This window comes from Oryzias latipes, chromosome 20 (genome assembly GCF_053564925.1).
Source record: "Oryzias latipes strain Hd-rR chromosome 20, Olatipes_Hd-rR_3.1".
NCBI classification, from domain to species: Eukaryota; Metazoa; Chordata; class Actinopteri; order Beloniformes; family Adrianichthyidae; genus Oryzias; species Oryzias latipes.
In genome coordinates this window covers 7,183,496-7,202,019 of record NC_136256.1, presented here as the reverse complement: position 1 = coordinate 7,202,019, position 18,524 = coordinate 7,183,496, and the positions used below count along the sequence as shown (strand labels likewise).

The following is an 18,524-nucleotide window of genomic DNA, read 5'->3' as shown; positions in this document are numbered from 1 at the left end:
ATACGCCATTTAGTAGGCCTTGTTTATTTATTTTTTATGTTTTCCCCGACATGCAGACTCCTAAAAGGACACTGCTGGTACAGTTGCGACAGTAGCAGGAATGTTTTTCGTTTTCCTTTTTTAAAGTATGGATCATGAATCGGAAACAGTTGAAAGACGATTTGCAAGCATGGATCTGTGCTTCTTCATGTCAGCTGATTGGCAAAGCATTCTATAGAATTTAGCATGCAGCATATGTTGCTGCTGTGACGTAAGAGGATTCATTTATGGTATGAACCCAAACATTAACTCCATCCCGACATTACTCTTTAGTACTCACTCCCTTCTTTCTGTGAAGATGTTGTCAATACTCTGAGCCTCGCTGTCATTTTGTGCTTTCAGCTGCAGGAACAGGAAGAAGGATTATGACACTGGCAGAAAAATTTGAATATTTACTTTAGAAGACTTTCTTACAATGCTGTAGTCGCTGATAATTTCCTCCATCTCTGTGTTGGTGTTGAGCTTATCCACCAGCTGGAAAAATGAAGAATTTACACAACAGGTGAATTAAATTTTTCCCACCAATATATTGCTGATCATCAACAGATTTATTCCAAAAATAATTACAGCTAAAGGTAGATGCATTTTCCTGAGAAATAAAACCATCTGAGGACATGTAGATGCAGTTTACCATGTTGTGGTCAGCAAGCTGGCCCTGCAGGTCCTTAATCTCCGCAGCCAGATCTTCAGCTCTGTTTCAAACACATATCCAACCAGTTTATCTATGAAGGAAATTCGCATTGGGGAAACAAAAACCAACTTACAATGTCAGTGCAAACTAGTGGAACCACCACCCACCTCTTCTCATAGCATAGGTACACAGAGTTCTCCTGGTTGTAGTTATCAATTTCTTTGTGGAGCTTGCTGGTCTCAGTGGTCAGCTCGTTGATCTTACTCCTAACAGTAAAAACAACAGAATTAACCACTTTTTTCACATGTTCTACATTTTATACATGATCGTTTATTGATCAATCTGCTTTTAAAACAGCTTTCGTATTGTTGGAAATCCTCATAGCACTGAATAACACATTCAGGTATTAAATATATTTTAGTGCAACAAAAATGTCCCTAAAGATAATCGGTGTTCCTCACCTGAGGAGGCCCAGGTAGTAGGATTTGTCCAGAACCTGTCTCTGAGGTCCTGCAGTGAGGAAAACAGAATAGGTGAAGACAAACTGTCCTCTGTTGGATGTAAACAAACAGGGGAGGAAATAAGTATTTGTACTTGTTTTATTTGTATTAATAAGCTTGCTGATTTTGTAGATTTTCCCACTTAAATAAAATGGACAGTCTGGGAAATAAGTATTTAAACCCTCTTGCCAGAAACACTTAATACTTCAAAAACTCGTCAAAACTCTTATAAGCAGCACAGAGGTCAGAGGTTTCTTGTAGTTGTTGATCAGGTTTCTACACATATCAGAAGGAATTATATTCCACTTTTCTTTTTCTTCTTCTTCAGTCATTCCTTGGTTGTTTTGGCTGTTTGTTTTGGATCATGATCATGTTTGAAGATCCATCCACCACCAATTTTAGACCTACTGGCACCTAGCAGCTGACTTAGAACTGGTGCACCTGCTCCTGCTCCAAACATGACAGGTTGAGTTGATACCAAAGGGCTCCATGTTGGTCTCATCCGACCACCGCACCCTTTCTCCAAGTTTCTCTCTAAATCACAGGTGTCAAACTCAAGGCCCGGGGGCCCTCCATGTCATTTTATATGGCCCGCGAGAGCATAAAAGTTTTTCATTTCGTAAAATAAAAAAATAAAAATTAGTGTGTATTTATTCATATCTAGGGGAATCTGACTTGAAATATCGGATTGGGCTACTATATATTGGGACTTAAACACTATATAACCTAGCCTGACAGAATCAAATTTGAATGGATTTATGCTAGAGTTACAAGCAAACATATGTTTTCTATACAACTGTAATTGTTTCTTTAAAAAGTTATAGTAAATAAATAATGAGTTATTTAACATTAAGTAGTAGCTACATTTGTTTTCATTACATTTAGTTACATGTATAAGTTATATCTGGCCCTTTGAGGACAACCACTTTGCTGATGTGGCCCTCGGTGAAAATGAGTTTGACACCCCTGCTCTAATTCATGAAGGTGTTCATTGACAAACTTCAGGTGGGTCTGCACACGTGTCTTCTTAAACAGGACTTTTCAAGCTCTGCAAGATGTTAAACCATCAAGTATACTATATATATAATGATATTCTTGGTAACTGTGGTTCCAGCTGCTTTGAGATAATCAACTAACTCCTGCCGTGTCATTTTAGGCCGATTTCTCACTGCTCTAATGATCATGAAAATCCCACCAGCTCAGATCTGGTTTGGAGTCTCAGACCTAAAAGGTGGATTGATGGTCACATTCTTGTATTTTGGCAGCAAGAGTCCCTTAACATCCAGCTTCTTGCTGATGGTTTTGTAGTCCAATCCGTGTGCAGGCCTACAATCTTCCTTAAATCCACTAAAGGCTCTTTAGTCTTTCCCATGTTGGAGATTTTGGAGTCTGACTGATGGACTGATTCTGTGGAAAAGTATCTATTCTACATGCGATCAGTTCAAATAAAGTGTCTTTAATTAAGGTTGGTTAGGAGGGTCTAATTGGTCCATGTGTACCTGAATTCTTAATAGTTACTAGGGGATCAAATACTTATTTCCTCCGTTGCACACTGCTGGAAAGAACAGATTTGCTTAACATGCAGGGATTCCCACCATCAGGAATACCTTTGATGCCAGTTTTCATCCCGCTGAGCCCCTGCTGGGTGACTGGTCTGTCTGTCACTTTGATGGGTGCAGCCAGAACCCCTGGGGAGGGGATGCCCCCCCTCATGCCAGGGTAACCGCTTGTACCAGGAACCATCTGAGTGTGTCAAAGGTTGAAAAGCATAATGAAAGTTAAGTATTTTTAACAGGGTGTATTATGGGATGTGAGCTGCATGAATGCCTTACTGCAGTGGGGACCCGAATAGCTGTAGGAGGGGGTCGAACAGCCGTTGGGGGTCTTCCAGCACCAGGGGCCGCTGATCCACTGCGGCTGGGGGGCCTCCCCATGCTGGATGGAGGCCGCTGGCTCGTCATTATGAGACTGAAACAGACAGACGTGTGACTTTTTAAGAGCACCTTCCGCCTGGCGTGACGCGACCCAATTCGACACTACAAAGTTCTCTGCACCTAGAACCTCGTTTTATCGATGCTTAGGAGAAACAAAGGTCTGACTTTTAACGTAATTCTAAGCAAACGTCATTCCGTATAATATTACAAAGACTGAACAACTCTAATAGAGTTGTGTTTAGATTACCAAACAATTTTTTTAGCTAACTGCTCTTTCGTTAGCTTACTGCTACATGTCATCTTTCGTACCTTTTTAGTGTCTCTTCTAAATGTCCCGCTCTTCTTATGCAGAAGATTAATCAAAAAGAGAAAAATAAACCCACAATAAAAACATTAGCAACGAGAGGCCGAGGATAACGTCGTCGTTACCCCAGTAACCATCTTCTTCTACTAGTTTTTGTGCATTTTGAGACGGGACTGCTGCCCTCTGCCTGCCAATACAGGCTGTGCAATTATCAGAACCATTTTCCTGGTGCTTCTTCTCTCAGAAAAATATTGTTTATATTTATATGGACACTTAACTATTCATTTATTAAACATAACTTTTAAACATTTATAACAATTGAATTATGAAAGTGTTACGTGTTTCAAAAAATAACAATTGAAAATGAATTTACTTTTGAGAGCTGCATATCCACATTCCTTTCAAAATAAAATACCCCGTGTCAAATAAGGTTCTCCTGTTGCAGCAGATTTACTTGAATTTAAAAATTGTATTGAATTAAAACAATTAAAACAAGAAAGCCAAACAGAACATTTCTATCAGTGTGATTACGTAGTTCCTTCATCTTTTTACTTGTATTACTATCAAATATAAACGTGAAAAAATCAGCTTAGAATCTTTTTTTTTAATTATCTATGCATGTAAATGCAATTCTATGCCGTAACGATTTAGGCTTTGAACACCAACCAGCAGCATCGGAAGAATATATGAATATGAGCTTTTGCTTATTTTACTAATAAGCCATCTCCCCCCCCCCCCCTCAGTTATCTGACATGTTAAAGATCTAAACAAATGACAAACTTAATTAACTAAACCATATCAACAAAAACCACTAACCCATTATTTTTTCAAATTGCTGCATTTTTCTTTAAAGCCAAAGAGCAATAATGGAGGGATAAAAGAACTGCACGAGGCTGCGAAGCCTCAGATTGCAGCACTCTGGCTTAGAAAAATATTATATTTCTTTGACACAGTGCCATTACTTTGAAATTCATCGGTGCTTCATCTTTTGTTTTTTAAATCTTCTGAGATTATCATGCCTATGTCAGTAGTTGGTCATTTTTTTGTTATGTCAAACATGTTGCTTTTCTACAACGATCAATTTCTGTAGCTTTAGGAGTAGTTTAATTAAATACAAACTTAACCTGTCAGCCTATTCTGATACACATGATCTTTAGAACTGATTTTCAAATCAATCAACAACAAAAAAGAGTTTTGTGCAAAACAAATAGATATTTTATAAATTTAACCATAGACATGCTCAAATGGCAAAATAACACTTTATAAAAAGCACAAATACAAAAATACAAAAATCATTTAATATTTCTGACTATTTTATATAACACAGGAAAGAGTCATAAAAGTGAGTTTAAGGTCCAATTTATTTCATGTTTAATAATCACATCACTAATTAACAAGTAATCACAATAAACACTTTAGCCCAATCCAAAAAAGAGGAAAGAAACTTAAAATAAAAAAGTAAACCCACACAAAACTTCAAGGAGGGTTTGCAAATGATAGACAGTCTACCTAACACAACCCATTGTTGTAAGCATGCTCTGCAGGTTTAGAAGGTGCTCAAGAGCTAGTGTTACACGTGTGCCAACAACAAATGAAGCATCACATGACCAGCATTCATCACAAACTGGACACTTGCAGTTAGTCTTGTAGCAGTCGAGCTAAAATGTGTTAGAGTCCCTCCCTTAGGTTTTTAATCTCAAGCAGCCTTGTGTGAGTCAAAAGGAACTTGCACAAGCCACTGCATCCTTAACCAGGCCAACCCGATTCCCACCTCAGAGTTTTATTTCGGCCTTAAGACTGGATCTGTGGGCTTATTGGGACACAAATGGTCTAGATTGCCAGGTTTGAATGCCGCTGTTCCAATGTAGCAGTTTCTAGGGGTTGGAGGAGTCTTTACTTTAGAGGCAGGTGCAGCCCTTTTAACTACGAGAGCACGCCCAGCACAAGGCTGCAGGAACACAACCATAAATACATGTAAAAAAACCAAAAAAAAAAGTGTTGCATCGACAAGAAGAAAGTGGCGCCTTTCAAAGGAAAAAGGCATTTCTCATACTAAGAATAATTAACAGCCATAACAGTCATGATAAAAACCCCTCCTCCCCTTTAAAACCATAGAAACAAAAGCAACCTAGACCCCCCTTCCCAACCCTTTTGCTGCAGCATTTCATTTTCTTTTGGAATTTCATGGCGATAAGGAGGAGCTCAGCATCAACCAGGAGACGCGTGAAGTTCAACTCATTTGTGGGCAGCAAAATGGAGAAATCCACTAATCATCCAATTCTCCTTAGAAAACAAGCAAAAAAACTTGAAAAACTCGTAGAACAATTAATACTAATTATTGCCCGATTCTGTTAAAACATAAGAATAAAATACTAATATCTTAATATATGTTTTTTAAATGAATTTCAGTGTGAGCAAAAACAAAGTGAAGAGCTTCATGCAAAAAGCTCACATTGGATTATGTCTTCATAAAGGTACTTTTACAGCTAGATATCAGCCCTCTTTGATATAATAAAGCTGATATATTAAGGTGCGGTTCAGTTTGTAGCAAGGTTCTTTCCATTCAGTAAGCAGCAGTTAAAAAAAGGGATTTGGAGTTTGAGACTGTGTCCCTTGTCAGTATTATTTAATCCGTTTAGATTCACCCTTAGTTTGAAAATTTATCAGAAAGTAGATTACTACACTTTTTTAATTTCAGACAGCTGTATAGTGTCTTTTTGAACACCTGTTGGTTTGGGAAAGACAGAAAGTAGTCCTGTCATCAAACAGTTTGCCAACTCAGCAGTAGATGTCAGCATAACGCCAAAAGAAAAAAAACATAAAAAATAGGGGGAATATTAGTGCAAAAATGGAGCTACAATGAAAAGTGAACCTGCATGACAGCCATGTTTGCTTATGGGTTAGCATCTCACATCACTGAAGTTTATGGAGTTTTATTAACAGCTGGGATGGAGCTGGGTTCTAGTGTTGCTGCCCTTGTTTCAGTAAAAAGTGATTAAGTAGGTTGAGAATTTTGTTTTATTACCTGATATTCAGGTTGATGTACAACATCATGTATCAGGTGTTCAGACTGTGAGATGTGGAACAGTGGATTGAGCTGTATTTCTACTCGCTGGAGTTGGGTCAAACTTCTGTTGTCTCACACAACAAAAAACACTGCGTGTTTTCGTGCATTTCAAAGGTATAACTTCAGTTCAACCTTTTTTTCTTGACTACATGCAAAGTTAGGAGCAATTGGTTTAAAGGTGACACTGCAGGCGGCATCTACATAAAAAAAAAAACAACTTAAAAAAAAACAAGTTGCCCTTTGAGATTTTACAACTGATGTCACAATACAGAGTCATCAAGAACTGTCAGTTCAGAAGATCTAGCCATGCATGATGAAAGGCAGTAGTTGGAGGTGACGGTTGCTATGAGGGAAATCTTTCAGTCACATCACGTCTACCTTGCAACCATCACTGACAAAGAACACTTATGGCTGCAGAACAACCCATCCACTACCCTCATGACAGAACCCGCCAGCCTTTTCCTCTCTCGGCTCATATCTAGGCGTGAGGCTGCGCACCAACCTTCACCATCAGGTTTTCAGGTAAGACCGACGCGAGGCACGTAAGAGACACACTTGACAGAGCCTACACTTCCTGATCTCCCTCCTTCCTCTCAAATACATTCGAGGCACAACACAAACTTTCTTATTTCTTTCTTCTGCAGTCACCAAGCTGCCTGGCTCTGACTGGAACCACCTTCTCCTCTGTGTGTCGCAGAAACCTGTGCGTGTTTTCCAGCTTTTCTGAGTACAACTGGAGAATACTTCACCACCCGCTCTATTGCTTTTAGAGAACAAATGAATAAATAAATCAATAAGGGAAAAAACAGAGATCAATACATAAAGCTAAAGCTCTCTTTTCTACGCAAAAGTTGTCACTCCAACACATCATCATCACAAACACAGAGAAGAAAGAGCCTAAAAGGATTCGCGTAACCTTCATTTTTTTGTAGGGAAAATGAGCTGTAATGTCCATCACTATGGTTTCACGGTGGCTACTGGGAACAGGCAGCACTGAAAGCTGAGGGTAAGCTGTGAGTGTTGCTGATATCACTGAGGATCACGCAGGTTTTGTCACTGCTCTATGGGTGAAGCCAAGGAAAACTGAAAACCAACATGGAAAACGCAGGAGGGGAACGACTGCACTTTCAAAAAAGTTCACAACACATTTAAGATGAAGGAGGTTCACAAGATTGGGAGATGCTGCCCCCCCATGGACCTCCACCAGGAGCTGCAGCAGATAAAGGATGGAGGAGGCGATCATGCAGCCTGCTGTACACTTGTTTGATGGAGAGATGATGGGGTTGTGGAGGAGGGGCCATGTGGGCGGAGTCTGTTGCTGTTGCCCTGGGGTGAGGGGTGGGGCAGATGACGATGTTGGCGCCGTGGTCCATGCAAGAGCGAGCGTTCTCGCAGAAGTTGAGCTGGAAAGACTCAATCTGCAGCAGACAGTTTTTGGGGGGATAGGGAGGGGAGGCAGAGAGGGAGGACAAAAGATAAAAAACAGGAAGAGAAGGGTTAGGGAGAGGCGTGGGTGTCGATGGGGGGGGGGGGGGGGGGGGGATTGAAATGAGGAGGAGGAGGGGAAGGGGAGAGGGTTAGCAGAATTAGATGCCTGCAAGATAAGAAGTCAAACAATTACCAGGAGCTTCAGACAAACAGCAAACTTCATCACTGTCTCAGCCCCGTCCCTATGCCCCGCCCAGCAGGAACACAGAAACTCACTTGTCTCCGGGATGAGCGAGTCCAGAACCTTTACCTCCTGGAGACCCACACCATCATCAGGGACTCCTTCCTTTAGCCCGTTCTCGTGGGTGGCTGGACTCCCGGCCTGCCCTGGCTCAGGGGCAGAGGCAGGGAGTCCAGCCTGGGCAGCTGCACTCCCCTCTGTGATCTCCAGGGACCCCTCAGCCTGGAAAACACAACAGGGAGCGGGGAAGATAAACAAGTTGGAATGAGAAGGGGATGTGTTATGTTCACATGGGGCATGTGACGTGCGTTCTTGAACATGTGTTTAGCCCACAGGGTTTTTCGAGTTATTTTTTTCTCTTTTTCAATAACTCGACCAGTCTCAGGTGACAATGGAGGACGGTGGACCACTCCACTCATTTTCCTTTTTTTAACAAAATGTTGAAGTGGTGCAAATCTCATGAATCTTACTCCAGGCTTTTTCTTTCACAGATCCATTCCGATATGTAAAAGACTTGGTGTTATAGAAAATTCTGGTCGGGTAGAAAAAAGCCAATTATTTATTGCTTCATGATCAATTTTCTAACGGTTGGTTCTTCCATGTAATGAAAGGAACGCCTTCCATACCTCACTATCAAATCCAGTCCCTGTTTGGTCATAGAAACTTTTGCAGCAACACGTGAACATGAGTTTGGAACGTGGAAGCTCGAAATGTGCGTTTAAGCACGTTTGCACAGTAGTATCTTTGGAAGTGGTCGCTTGAACGTGCGTCATCGAGGATGGTGGGAACATAGCTCAACACTCAAAATTGGAAAAGTATCTTGATTTGAAAGGATTTCTTTGAGGTTTACAAGCGTCTAAGCTGAACCTTGTGGCTGAAACAGGTGAAACAGCATATCTCTGCATGTGCCAAAAGTGAAAAATGATTTATTTTGAACACGTACACAGTCTAAGAGTTACTGTAGGTCAGGGGTGTCAAACTCATTTTGGTTCGGGGGCCACATTCAGCCCGTCTGATCTCAAGTGGGCAGGACCAGTAACATAAGTCAAGGCAAGGAAAGGCAAGTTTATTTGTATAGCACAATTCGTACACAAAGTAATTCAAGGTGCTTCACAAAACAGAAAAACATAAAAGCAAAATAACAGCTTTGTTTTAGTTTTTTTTACTCAATTTGAAAAAATGCCTCAACCAACATACTAGCCTAATCACTTGGGGCCAATGGATCTTGAATAAAATTAATTTCAGTTAAAAAAATGTTGGTCTATTTAATTATATACAGACTGAATATTTTACATCTGACACTGAAGCAATCCTGAAACTTTTCTTTATGGTGAGTCTCTTAGTGGTGCTGAATGTTATGTTCTTTGAACACTGCAACCTGTTGATGACATACCAAGCATGGGGGTTTTGCATTCAGCTTCGTGAAAGAAAAAAAAACTGTCCATTTTTCCTCCACTTCACTTTTTGACAACATTTTGGTCATTAGGGTATCGCTAATGATCATCCTTATAGCAATATAACAGCGGTAAGGCTCATAGGGAACCAAAGTGTATCTTACCCAGACGCAGAGCTGTTAGGTTTTACTTTTGGCACATTTGGCTGTTTCACCTGTTTTGCCTTTCCTTTGCTCCCCCTAGTGGCGGAATTGCGCATTTCGGTTATTTCTTTAAAAAATCATAACTCGCCACAGGAATGGACTACAAACTTGCTTTCTTTTTTAACTGTCCTTGTGATTTTTACTCTTCATGTGTGGGTATGGACTTAACCACCTGGCAGGCCGGATACGGCCCGCGGGCCGTATGTTTGACACCCCTGCTGTAGGTCATAGAGCGCAGGTTGTTTTGGTGTGGCCAGCAACATCTCTGCTGTTAAAGCGTTCATCTCACTGCAGGCATTCTGCCTCCTCCTCCCCTCCATGACTGCAGAGGTTCCTGAGCAGCGACGCTGCTGCAAATTTTAATTTCCTGCACTCCAGTGTAAACAGATGGAAGAATACTGAACAAACAAAAACCAAAAGAGATGAAAAATTAACCGGTGTGAGAACTGAAAGTAACCATGATGCACTGGAATTCTTGTAAAAAGAAATGCTGGGAGGGCTGTAAACATTTTCTTTAGAGACCCACGTGTCATCATCATCATTTTCTAAACAAAATTGCCTTTTAGTGACTTATTCTTCAGACTTTCTTCATGATTTTTTGAATACACTGTGGCAGCCTTCATATCAGCATTTAACATATGAAAGGAAGAAAAAAAAAAACTAAGGCATTTTAAAAAGTCAGTAAAAAAAACAGAGAATCCATAGAAACATTGAATGACTCTCAGTCTCTATGGCAACCCAACATCCTTGATCTCCCTCTTCCCCTTTATCTCCCCAAAAGCGAGGGAACATCTAAGTCAATCTGTCAATCAATTATACCTATTCATGAAAACTTACAAACAGTTGTTTAATAATCTTTTACGACATTTATGTTTGGTCTTTGTTTTAAGAGTTTCATTGTCACCTTAATTATTTTAATCTCTTGTAATAATCTTTTAATGATGTAAAGAAAAGTAGAAAATTAAACTTTATCTTGATTTTTGATGTATTGTTTCTGATGTTGAAGATATAAGATGTTGAAGATGTGAACTGATGTGGAAAATCTTCAAAATCTTTCAGTTGATCAACTGTAACCCAATAGTAGCTGGGTTAGCCCCAGCTGACCCCGACTGGGATTCAGCTGGTTCAGAAAATGGATGGGTGGAACTGGAATTTTACTTTATATGAAGAAAATTAAGATCAAAACATTATTTCTGAGTATTTTTTTGCCACTCCGCTCCATTTTGATGCATCCACTTTCAGACAAATAGATCCATGTAAGTCTTTGTTTTTCCCGTCTGAGCTGGAATCGGGATCTAAACTGCACACCTGGATGGCTAAAATATTGATCAACACTTTTTTGTTGTACAGGTAATGTTGGGAGTGTGAGGAGCTGTACACAGATGAATGACATGAAGAAAGGGCAGGTTTAACCCACCCACAACTCAGAGGTGAATTTCTATGAAGTACTGCTCTGCAGAAATGATGTCCTAGAAATCAACACAGGTTGTTTGATTTGGGCTATCAAAACTGCATAATCATCATGAAAAGACGGCCAAGAAGTCTGTAAAAGTCCCACATTTGCTGTCACTAAAACTCCAAACTAGCCCTTTTTGCTCTGCAGATGGTGTGACAGTCCCACCTTGATATCATGTCCAGCAGGGGAATGGCTCACGTTGTCCATGGAGCCCACTTTTGACTGAGCCTTGTCCCTAATGTTCACTTTGCGCGACTCAGTTTTGACAGCTCCTCCACCTGCAGAACACACAGACAGGTATTACTCTGCTCCAGGAAACAGCAGATGCTTTCAGGAACTTGTTGGGGGAAAAGGTTCAGGACTTCTGGAGCAGAGTTCCTCATGATATGTGATGAATCATCTTTGGTAAATAAGCTAACACGAAACTTTACTAAGGAAACAGAAAATACAAAATGTTAAACAATTAATTTTTTGAAGCCTGTATTGATTTGATCCAAACTCTTGGTCTGATCTGGGTTGTCCTCCATGACAGAAGACACTTGAACGTTTTTTCTTCTCACCTGGCTTGTGCTTGATGTTTTCCTTGGAGCCACACTTTGACGTCACCTTACTGACATCCACCTTCTTATTGAGAATCTGCACCTGTTGAGTGTAACAAATGCTTATTTTTATTTAAATAATTGATTTTGGAACACAAAATAATGATTTGAGGTTTTCTGCCATTTTGAAAAAAAAAAGGCTTTATTAATCCCAGAACTGTCACATTTGGCTAATTTCATAGAAAAAAACAAAAACTTTTTACATCTTGAATTCAGTTCACCAAACTACAAAATCTGCTTTTGGAAGCATTACTATTAATAAAAGGAGAAGCAAAAATATTTGGAAAACCTGGAGTAAGACAAAAGCAGGAACACTAAAACCCCAGATTACCTCTGTGAGGATGACAGAACAAATCCACTGGGATAGCCTGAGTTTAGTGTTAGCATGGCAGGGTTTAGTGGGTTAGTGGCAGAGCAGGACACAACAGGGAGAGATTAAGGACTGTGAAGCAAGTTCCAGGGCTGAACTGGCCAAAAAGAAAACAAACCAAAAATAAGAATGCTTTTATAGGTTGAGGAGTGCCGCTAATTAAGCATTGAATCTGTTAAAAAAAATTCCCTTTTAAAACATACAAAAAAAGAGGACCTGAGCTGTGATGTCTGATAATTAACCTCAGCTGGTATTTTATGGCTCAATAAAAAAAGCACCAATTATATGAAATTATATTCACCTAGCCAACGAGACAATAACGACTTCAGGAGCTGATTGTGGTTTTCTATGCAAATCCAGACTCAGGATGAAAACGCTGCTTTTCATCCCTTCTCATCCCTCATCCTTCACTTTTTTAAATTAAGTAGTTGAACTCGTCTCGCTGCTGCGGCCCAGCGGTACTTACATTCCCTCCACCAGGAACATGCTTCATATTGTCCTTGGAGCCCAAGCGTGAGGTGATGTGGCTGAAGTCCAACTTTTTGGAGACTATTTGAACCTAAACGGATACAGCATAGCAGCAAGAGGAACAGCAGATTGGAAAGGAAGGGGACGGGAGGAAGTAAAGATCAGAGGAAGAAGATAAAAGAAGTGAAAGGGGAGAAGAAGTCACCACACAGCTTGGGTCAGGAAGGGCAGGGTGGAGGGGAAAAAGCAAGGGTCAAACCAGCCTTCTGGCAAAGGCTTGAAGGCTAGAAGTCCAGCTTTAAGATTCTAAGCTAGATCCCAGATGTTTGAAAACAAAAGAACCTTTATTTTATGAAGCTCTAGCATGCATCAAACACCAGTACCATGTTAGGAAAGCATCCAGTTTTCTGGACAAACACAGTTAGCAATGCTCGGAGCTTAATCTCCGTGTTGATTACTGTCACCACTTTTCCTCTTGATAACATGACAGTGGTGCCAGCAAATCAGATGACTCTGCTGGAAAAATGATTCATGCAGCCACACCATCACTTTCTAAGAACACCCGTTTTTTCCACTGTTTTCAAAATATTTTTCCTCCCATTGACTCCTTCCCTTCAGAGCCAATGGGGATTATTACTGCAGGTTGAATGTCTATACTGACATAATTAACTGTATATGGTAACTGGACTGAGTGACTCCTCCCCTCTGGCGTTGCAAACAGGAGGTGGCTTCAAGAAGCAAAAATTCATTGAATCAGATGCTTCAAGCTTACTGCAAAATGGCCAGAGTGCTTGCTATAGAAATGTGGACTCAGACCAACTAAAACCAATCACCACTTACCGACATTGTCTGGTTCAAACCAGGTAATGTCTGTAAAACAAAAAAATGGCTACTGAATTTACTTCATTTGTTTGGAGCCAGAATAAATGCATTTTCTATGGATGACTTAACATTCACTTGGTCCAGTTCTCATATACAGTCATCTGTAATAAAAAGATGCTAAAGATGCATAGCTACATCAATGCCTGATCACATTCATGATGTATAGATAGTGATAATTTTCTGTCCATGTTGGGTCTTTCTTTTTCCTTTATCTCTTCTCTTTACAGTTTCTGGTAATTAATTTATTCCAAGTGGCAATTGAAACAATAAAAACAAAACATTTATGGTTTAAATTAACACATTTCTCCAAGAGTGTATTAAATAAAATTCAAACTTGATGCATTTATTAAAAACAACACACCAGGCTGCTTCATCTGTGTTGTGATGAGGAAGCATACTGTTTTTTTTATTTCCTGACCTTACCTGTACCGTGATGTATGACTTTGAAATGTATAGAAAACAATCAAAACTCTAAACAGAGGCTGGATGTTGAAGAAGGAAGGACAAAGCAAAATGTACCACGTAAAAAGTTAGAAAGCAGGCTTCTACCAATAAGAAGCACCTTATCTGTGTTCTTTTGAAATATTGCATCTTTTCTTTTACACTGACAAGAGCAGGAAAATGACCGCAGTGATCCAAAGAGGAGAGAAATTCTCCAATAGAAGCAGAAATCCATCTGCAGCTGGTCAAAAGGGTAGATTGATAAGAAAAACCTGAACAATACTGTTCCCTAATGGCAGCAAAGCTTTAACCCTTTCAACTCAATGTGAACAAAGAAGCATTTAGCTACATCTAACTCATAAAAATAAAAAATATTCTTTAGAGTTGGACTAAAAAGTGTTTTTGAATTCTTTCAGGTTAACAATGATTCAATATTGAAGTTAGAGGAAATCCTGCTGTTCCTGTTATTCTGAAAGTCTCTCAAGCAGTGATCCTCAACCTTTTTTAGGCCACGGACTGGCCTTTACAAGGCTGAAGTGGGCATTCAGTTTTATTTTTAAACTTCCAGTTTCCCTTAAATTTTAAGGGTAAAATTTATCCTAATTTTTCTTGTTAATATCTGCAGTTGGTTTAAACTATATTTGTAAACTTGATTTCATGCAGTAACCATAAAAATGTGAGATTTTCCCTTTAATTCAAATCTCTCAAAGTGGAAGCTAAAAAACAGTCACTACAACTGGCCTTCTTTTAAACATGATACAAATGTGAATCCACCGTGTAAACTTATTAGCAGCATCCATTTAACGGTCTCCTGGTTTTTGTCTGTTAAATGCAGATTTTTTTTATTTGGAAGTTGAAAGGCTCTTCTTCAGTTTCCTCACAGACTCTTTTATGCTAAAAGTAACTTTCCCAAAATGTCTGTTTTTTTGTTAACTTTGCTAGCATTAAGAAAGTAGCAAATAGAATTTTGACATGTGACAGAGCAACTTGACATGCGCTAAGAATGAGTCAGATGTGGTGAAAAGAATCCAGTAGTTTTTCAAAGTAAAAAATCCTTTAGATCAGTGTTTTTCAACATTTTTTTGAGAAAGGAGAAACTCATCTGCAATGTCACATGCATTTTTGTGATAATTGTGGCAGAAAAATCTAGAAGTTGCAGCTGTTTTTTTCTAAAAGATGTAATAAAAGTTAAATTAGTTTTCCGTTACAATTTTCAACTAAATTATTTGGAATTTTACCCTGGTACCGTAATTTCTGGTATATAAGCCGCTACTTTTTTCCTGCGCTTACAGCCCTGCGGCTTATTCAGTGACGCGGCTAATTTATGGATTTAATTGACGGCCGCCATGTACGTACTTTCGGACTCAGTGAATGGTTTGAATTTTTTATCTAACACCAAGCACAAGTCATTTGTTTTTCAACACACTAAACAGCCAAACAGCATGGACTTCACTACAGGTCTTAGACACTTCAGTCATGGTTCAACAAAACGAAACACGCATCCACGGCCGCATCCCAGAATCCTTTGGTACCATTAGACCCAACGTGCGCGTGATCGCCACTACAATATGATGAAGCTTTCAAGTTAAAAGCAATCGTTAAAAGCAGCGTGAAAAAATCCACCATCACCAACGGGTTTGGAAAAGCCGGTCAGCTGCGTGACGGAGAGAACAGCGCATGGAGTGAATTTACCTCTGAGTCATAGTGACTCGGCTGGCTGCACGTAAATATGTGGGAATAACATCAGCCTTTATTTTGCCGGGACACGACTCGAAATACAAATCCACGTGATCGTTTTTTCGGTTTCTAAGGACTGAGCGGAATTTTGCATTGAAAAGCTCACAGCCTCCGTGTGAGCTGGAGACAGGTTCTCCTGCTGCTCGTTCACATAGAGCTGCGGGGCCGATGGCAGTCTGATGGCTCCCACACGTAACAACGCATCCGCCCCTCATCCACAAAACGTACAGTATTAAGTCTGATTGCTCTGCACAGACATGATTTGCTCCTCCCTGGAGCCGCCCTGGCCAGAGGTGTCGGAGAAGATAGGAAGGGGAGCGCGCGGGGCGAGCGCGGAGCGCAGAGGCGTCCGCGGCGCAACAGTGTTTGTTGTGGAAGGAAACTTCTGACGCACGCGCCGCGCTGAGGCGCTGGTATCGCGCTGAGGCGCGCGCTTTTCAGTCGCCGCTGCTTGGTTTTACTGTTGTGTTTTTTTAACCAGCCCTGTTACTCCCATAACGCTGCCGCGACACAAGCGGAAGGAGAGCTGTTCCGGTTCACCCCTCCATGCACTGCTGATACTTGCTCATTCTGTAACACGTACAACAGTGTGGCGAGCCGGGCGCTGGCCCCGCCTTTGGCCCCTAAGACTCATGGGAAATGGGGGATCGCGGATGTAAATTTCCTCATCATAACTGAGGGATGTAATGTTGATTATATGGTTACTGTTTGTAATTTTATGTATGATGCCTAGATTGTCAATAAGTAAAAAAAACTAAAAATAAATAAATAAATAAAAAAACCATAACTGAGGAACTTGTGAACAGAATAGAGCTCCATTCTGTTTAGCAGGTGTGGGAATACTCAAATGCATGAACCTGAGGCAAGGCTGACTCCGGCCACAGTGTGGTACTAAATCACACTTACTTTGGGGGTCAGGACGTCATTGGTCAAGTTTACCATGTTGCCCAATACATGCGGCTTTTACTCTGACACGGTTTGTGAATGTTTAAAAGCAGTTATACACGTGAAACTGGGTGGGTGCGGCTTGTAATCGGGTGCGCTTTGTAGTCCGGAATTTATGGTAGTTGTTTTTCCCTTCAGTTTATTAACAGGCATTTCTATGTAACCTCACAAAAAAACAAATATTGTCATGGTTGGAGTTTCTTTTGTATTGGTTTTTGCTTTCCGTTTTGGTCTGCCATGTTTGAGTTCTGTTTCCTGTTTTATTTTGAAAGGTTTCCTGTCTTGTCATGTTTTTGAGTTTTACTTCCTTTGTCCCAATCTGTCCTGATCATGTTCACCTGTGTCTTGTCTGCCTTGTCTGTATATAAGTCTTGTCTCTGCCTTCCTCTTGTGCTGGTCCATTAATGTCTTAATGTCATTAACGTCGTAATGTCTCTTCCATGTAAGTCTTCTGCCCTGTTCATCATGCTATGCCCACATTGAGTTTTGGTTTTTGTTTTGTTACCCTGCTCTGCAGCGCTTTTTGTTAGTCATTAAACCCTTTGCCCTGGAACAGTGTGCCTCCCGCCTCTGCATTTTGGGTCCTTCACGCTACCACAGCCCCCCAACCTGACAAATATAGTCTTTCTTAATAGTGATTTGTTTTTTTAAATATTTATTTCTATGTTAATGCAAAGGCAACTGCAATTTTTTAAAACAATTATATGATCACAATATGTTTGATAAAATGTGCACAAAAAGACTAACATTATCTTTGTTTTCTGTAGCCACACAAAAAGTGAACATGTTGAAGTTTTATTAGTTTTTCTTTTGTCTTAATCAAAGATGAAGTCTTTAAAAACTTCAACAAAAATGTTTATTTTCTTTTTGGATGATTAAATTGTTTCAATTTAGTTTAATTGTGTCTGTTGGCCACTTCACCTTACTCCTGTTTTTTTAAATGTTATTACATCTTAACTTTAACATATAAAATAATCCAGACCTTATTAGAAAAGTGTTTCAGTTAGAAAGATGACTTGGACCCAACTCTGGGATCTTTGGTTGTTAATTAACACAAACCTTGGAGGAGGACTAAACTGTTCACCTCTGATTTAATCAATCAGATTTAAAAACTGTTTGTGTGTTCAAGAGGTTTAACAGGGAAGACTCACTTTATGCTGAGACGCTGTCACATCATGGGAGATGAAGTGCGAAAACAACCACAGATAGCCGACAGACTCGCTTCTCTGAGCTTCATTGTTTTGTTCACATGTTCCATGGTCTGACACCGGATTCTGTGGAAAGCTACACCACTGAAAACAGGCTTTAGCTATTATTTTTGTTGGAACTGAGAGACTTCATGAGCTAAATCGGAACAAGGAAGTGAAAACTTTAACCACCTCTGATTGGTCAGACTGATGACGTTTGATTAAGCCTTCAAAAATGATTGGTGGAGACAGTCGAAGGGGTGGGACTTTTCCAAAAACAGAGCTGAAGCTGCGGCTAAATCGCGGTATCGTCATTCAAATCAAAGTGTCTTTAATAGAATCAAATAAATACAAAGGAAAAAAAGAATTTTATGATCTTTCATATTCCTATATACTCAGTGTTTTCTCAGGGCCCGTTTGGATGAACAAAGAGCTGATATCCTGGAGATGGTAAATGTTTTTTGATCAGTGAATGGGTAATTTCTCACGGTACACCTGACCATATCTCACGGCACATCTGACCATCTCCCGGTACAGTGGTTGAAAAACACTCCTTTAGATTATTGAAAAAAATGGAAAAAAAATGTAGCTCAAGTTTTTTTTCTCTGCGGCCTTGTACTACCTGTCCCATGGACTGGAACATCAAAGGTAAAAACTCAAAAGCAAGTGTTGCATTAAAATTGAAGAATATGTGTGGT

The 18,524-nt window shown here is 40.0% G+C and overlaps 2 protein-coding genes across 26 annotated transcripts in view; both read right to left on the bottom strand.

Moving 5' to 3' along the window:
• The window catches only part of ift74 (intraflagellar transport 74), a 31,687-nt gene extending 28,039 nt beyond the window's left edge, over positions 1 to 3,648 (bottom strand). For both annotated transcript variants that reach the window (XM_023950307.2, XM_023950305.2), the window contains exons 1-8: positions 3,414 to 3,648; positions 3,003 to 3,138; positions 2,778 to 2,913; positions 1,132 to 1,180; positions 838 to 936; positions 671 to 731; positions 454 to 513; positions 320 to 381 (exon numbers count right to left, since the gene is read on the bottom strand). In XM_023950307.2, coding sequence (XP_023806075.1) covers positions 320 to 381; positions 454 to 513; positions 671 to 731; positions 838 to 936; positions 1,132 to 1,180; positions 2,778 to 2,913; positions 3,003 to 3,131 — 596 coding nt within the window. In that variant the 5' untranslated portion in view covers positions 3,132 to 3,138; positions 3,414 to 3,648. The remainder of the gene's footprint in view (positions 1 to 319; positions 382 to 453; positions 514 to 670; positions 732 to 837; positions 937 to 1,131; positions 1,181 to 2,777; positions 2,914 to 3,002; positions 3,139 to 3,413) is intronic.
• A 1,103-nt stretch (positions 3,649 to 4,751) lies between these two features.
• LOC101173180 (uncharacterized) overlaps positions 4,752 to 18,524 on the bottom strand; it is a 200,672-nt gene continuing 186,899 nt past the window's right edge. For 13 of the 24 annotated variants that reach the window (XM_023950293.2, XM_023950295.2, XM_023950299.2 and 10 more), the window contains 5 exons: positions 12,633 to 12,725; positions 11,758 to 11,839; positions 11,363 to 11,475; positions 8,180 to 8,366; positions 4,752 to 8,069 (listed from right to left, as the gene is read on the bottom strand). In XM_023950293.2, the coding sequence (XP_023806061.1) occupies positions 8,062 to 8,069; positions 8,180 to 8,366; positions 11,363 to 11,475; positions 11,758 to 11,839; positions 12,633 to 12,725 (483 nt within the window). In that variant the 3' untranslated portion in view covers positions 4,752 to 8,061. The remainder of the gene's footprint in view (positions 8,070 to 8,179; positions 8,367 to 11,362; positions 11,476 to 11,757; positions 11,840 to 12,632; positions 12,726 to 18,524) is intronic. The other 11 variants (XM_023950294.2, XM_078938286.1, XM_078938292.1 and 8 more) reach the window with 5 other exon arrangements.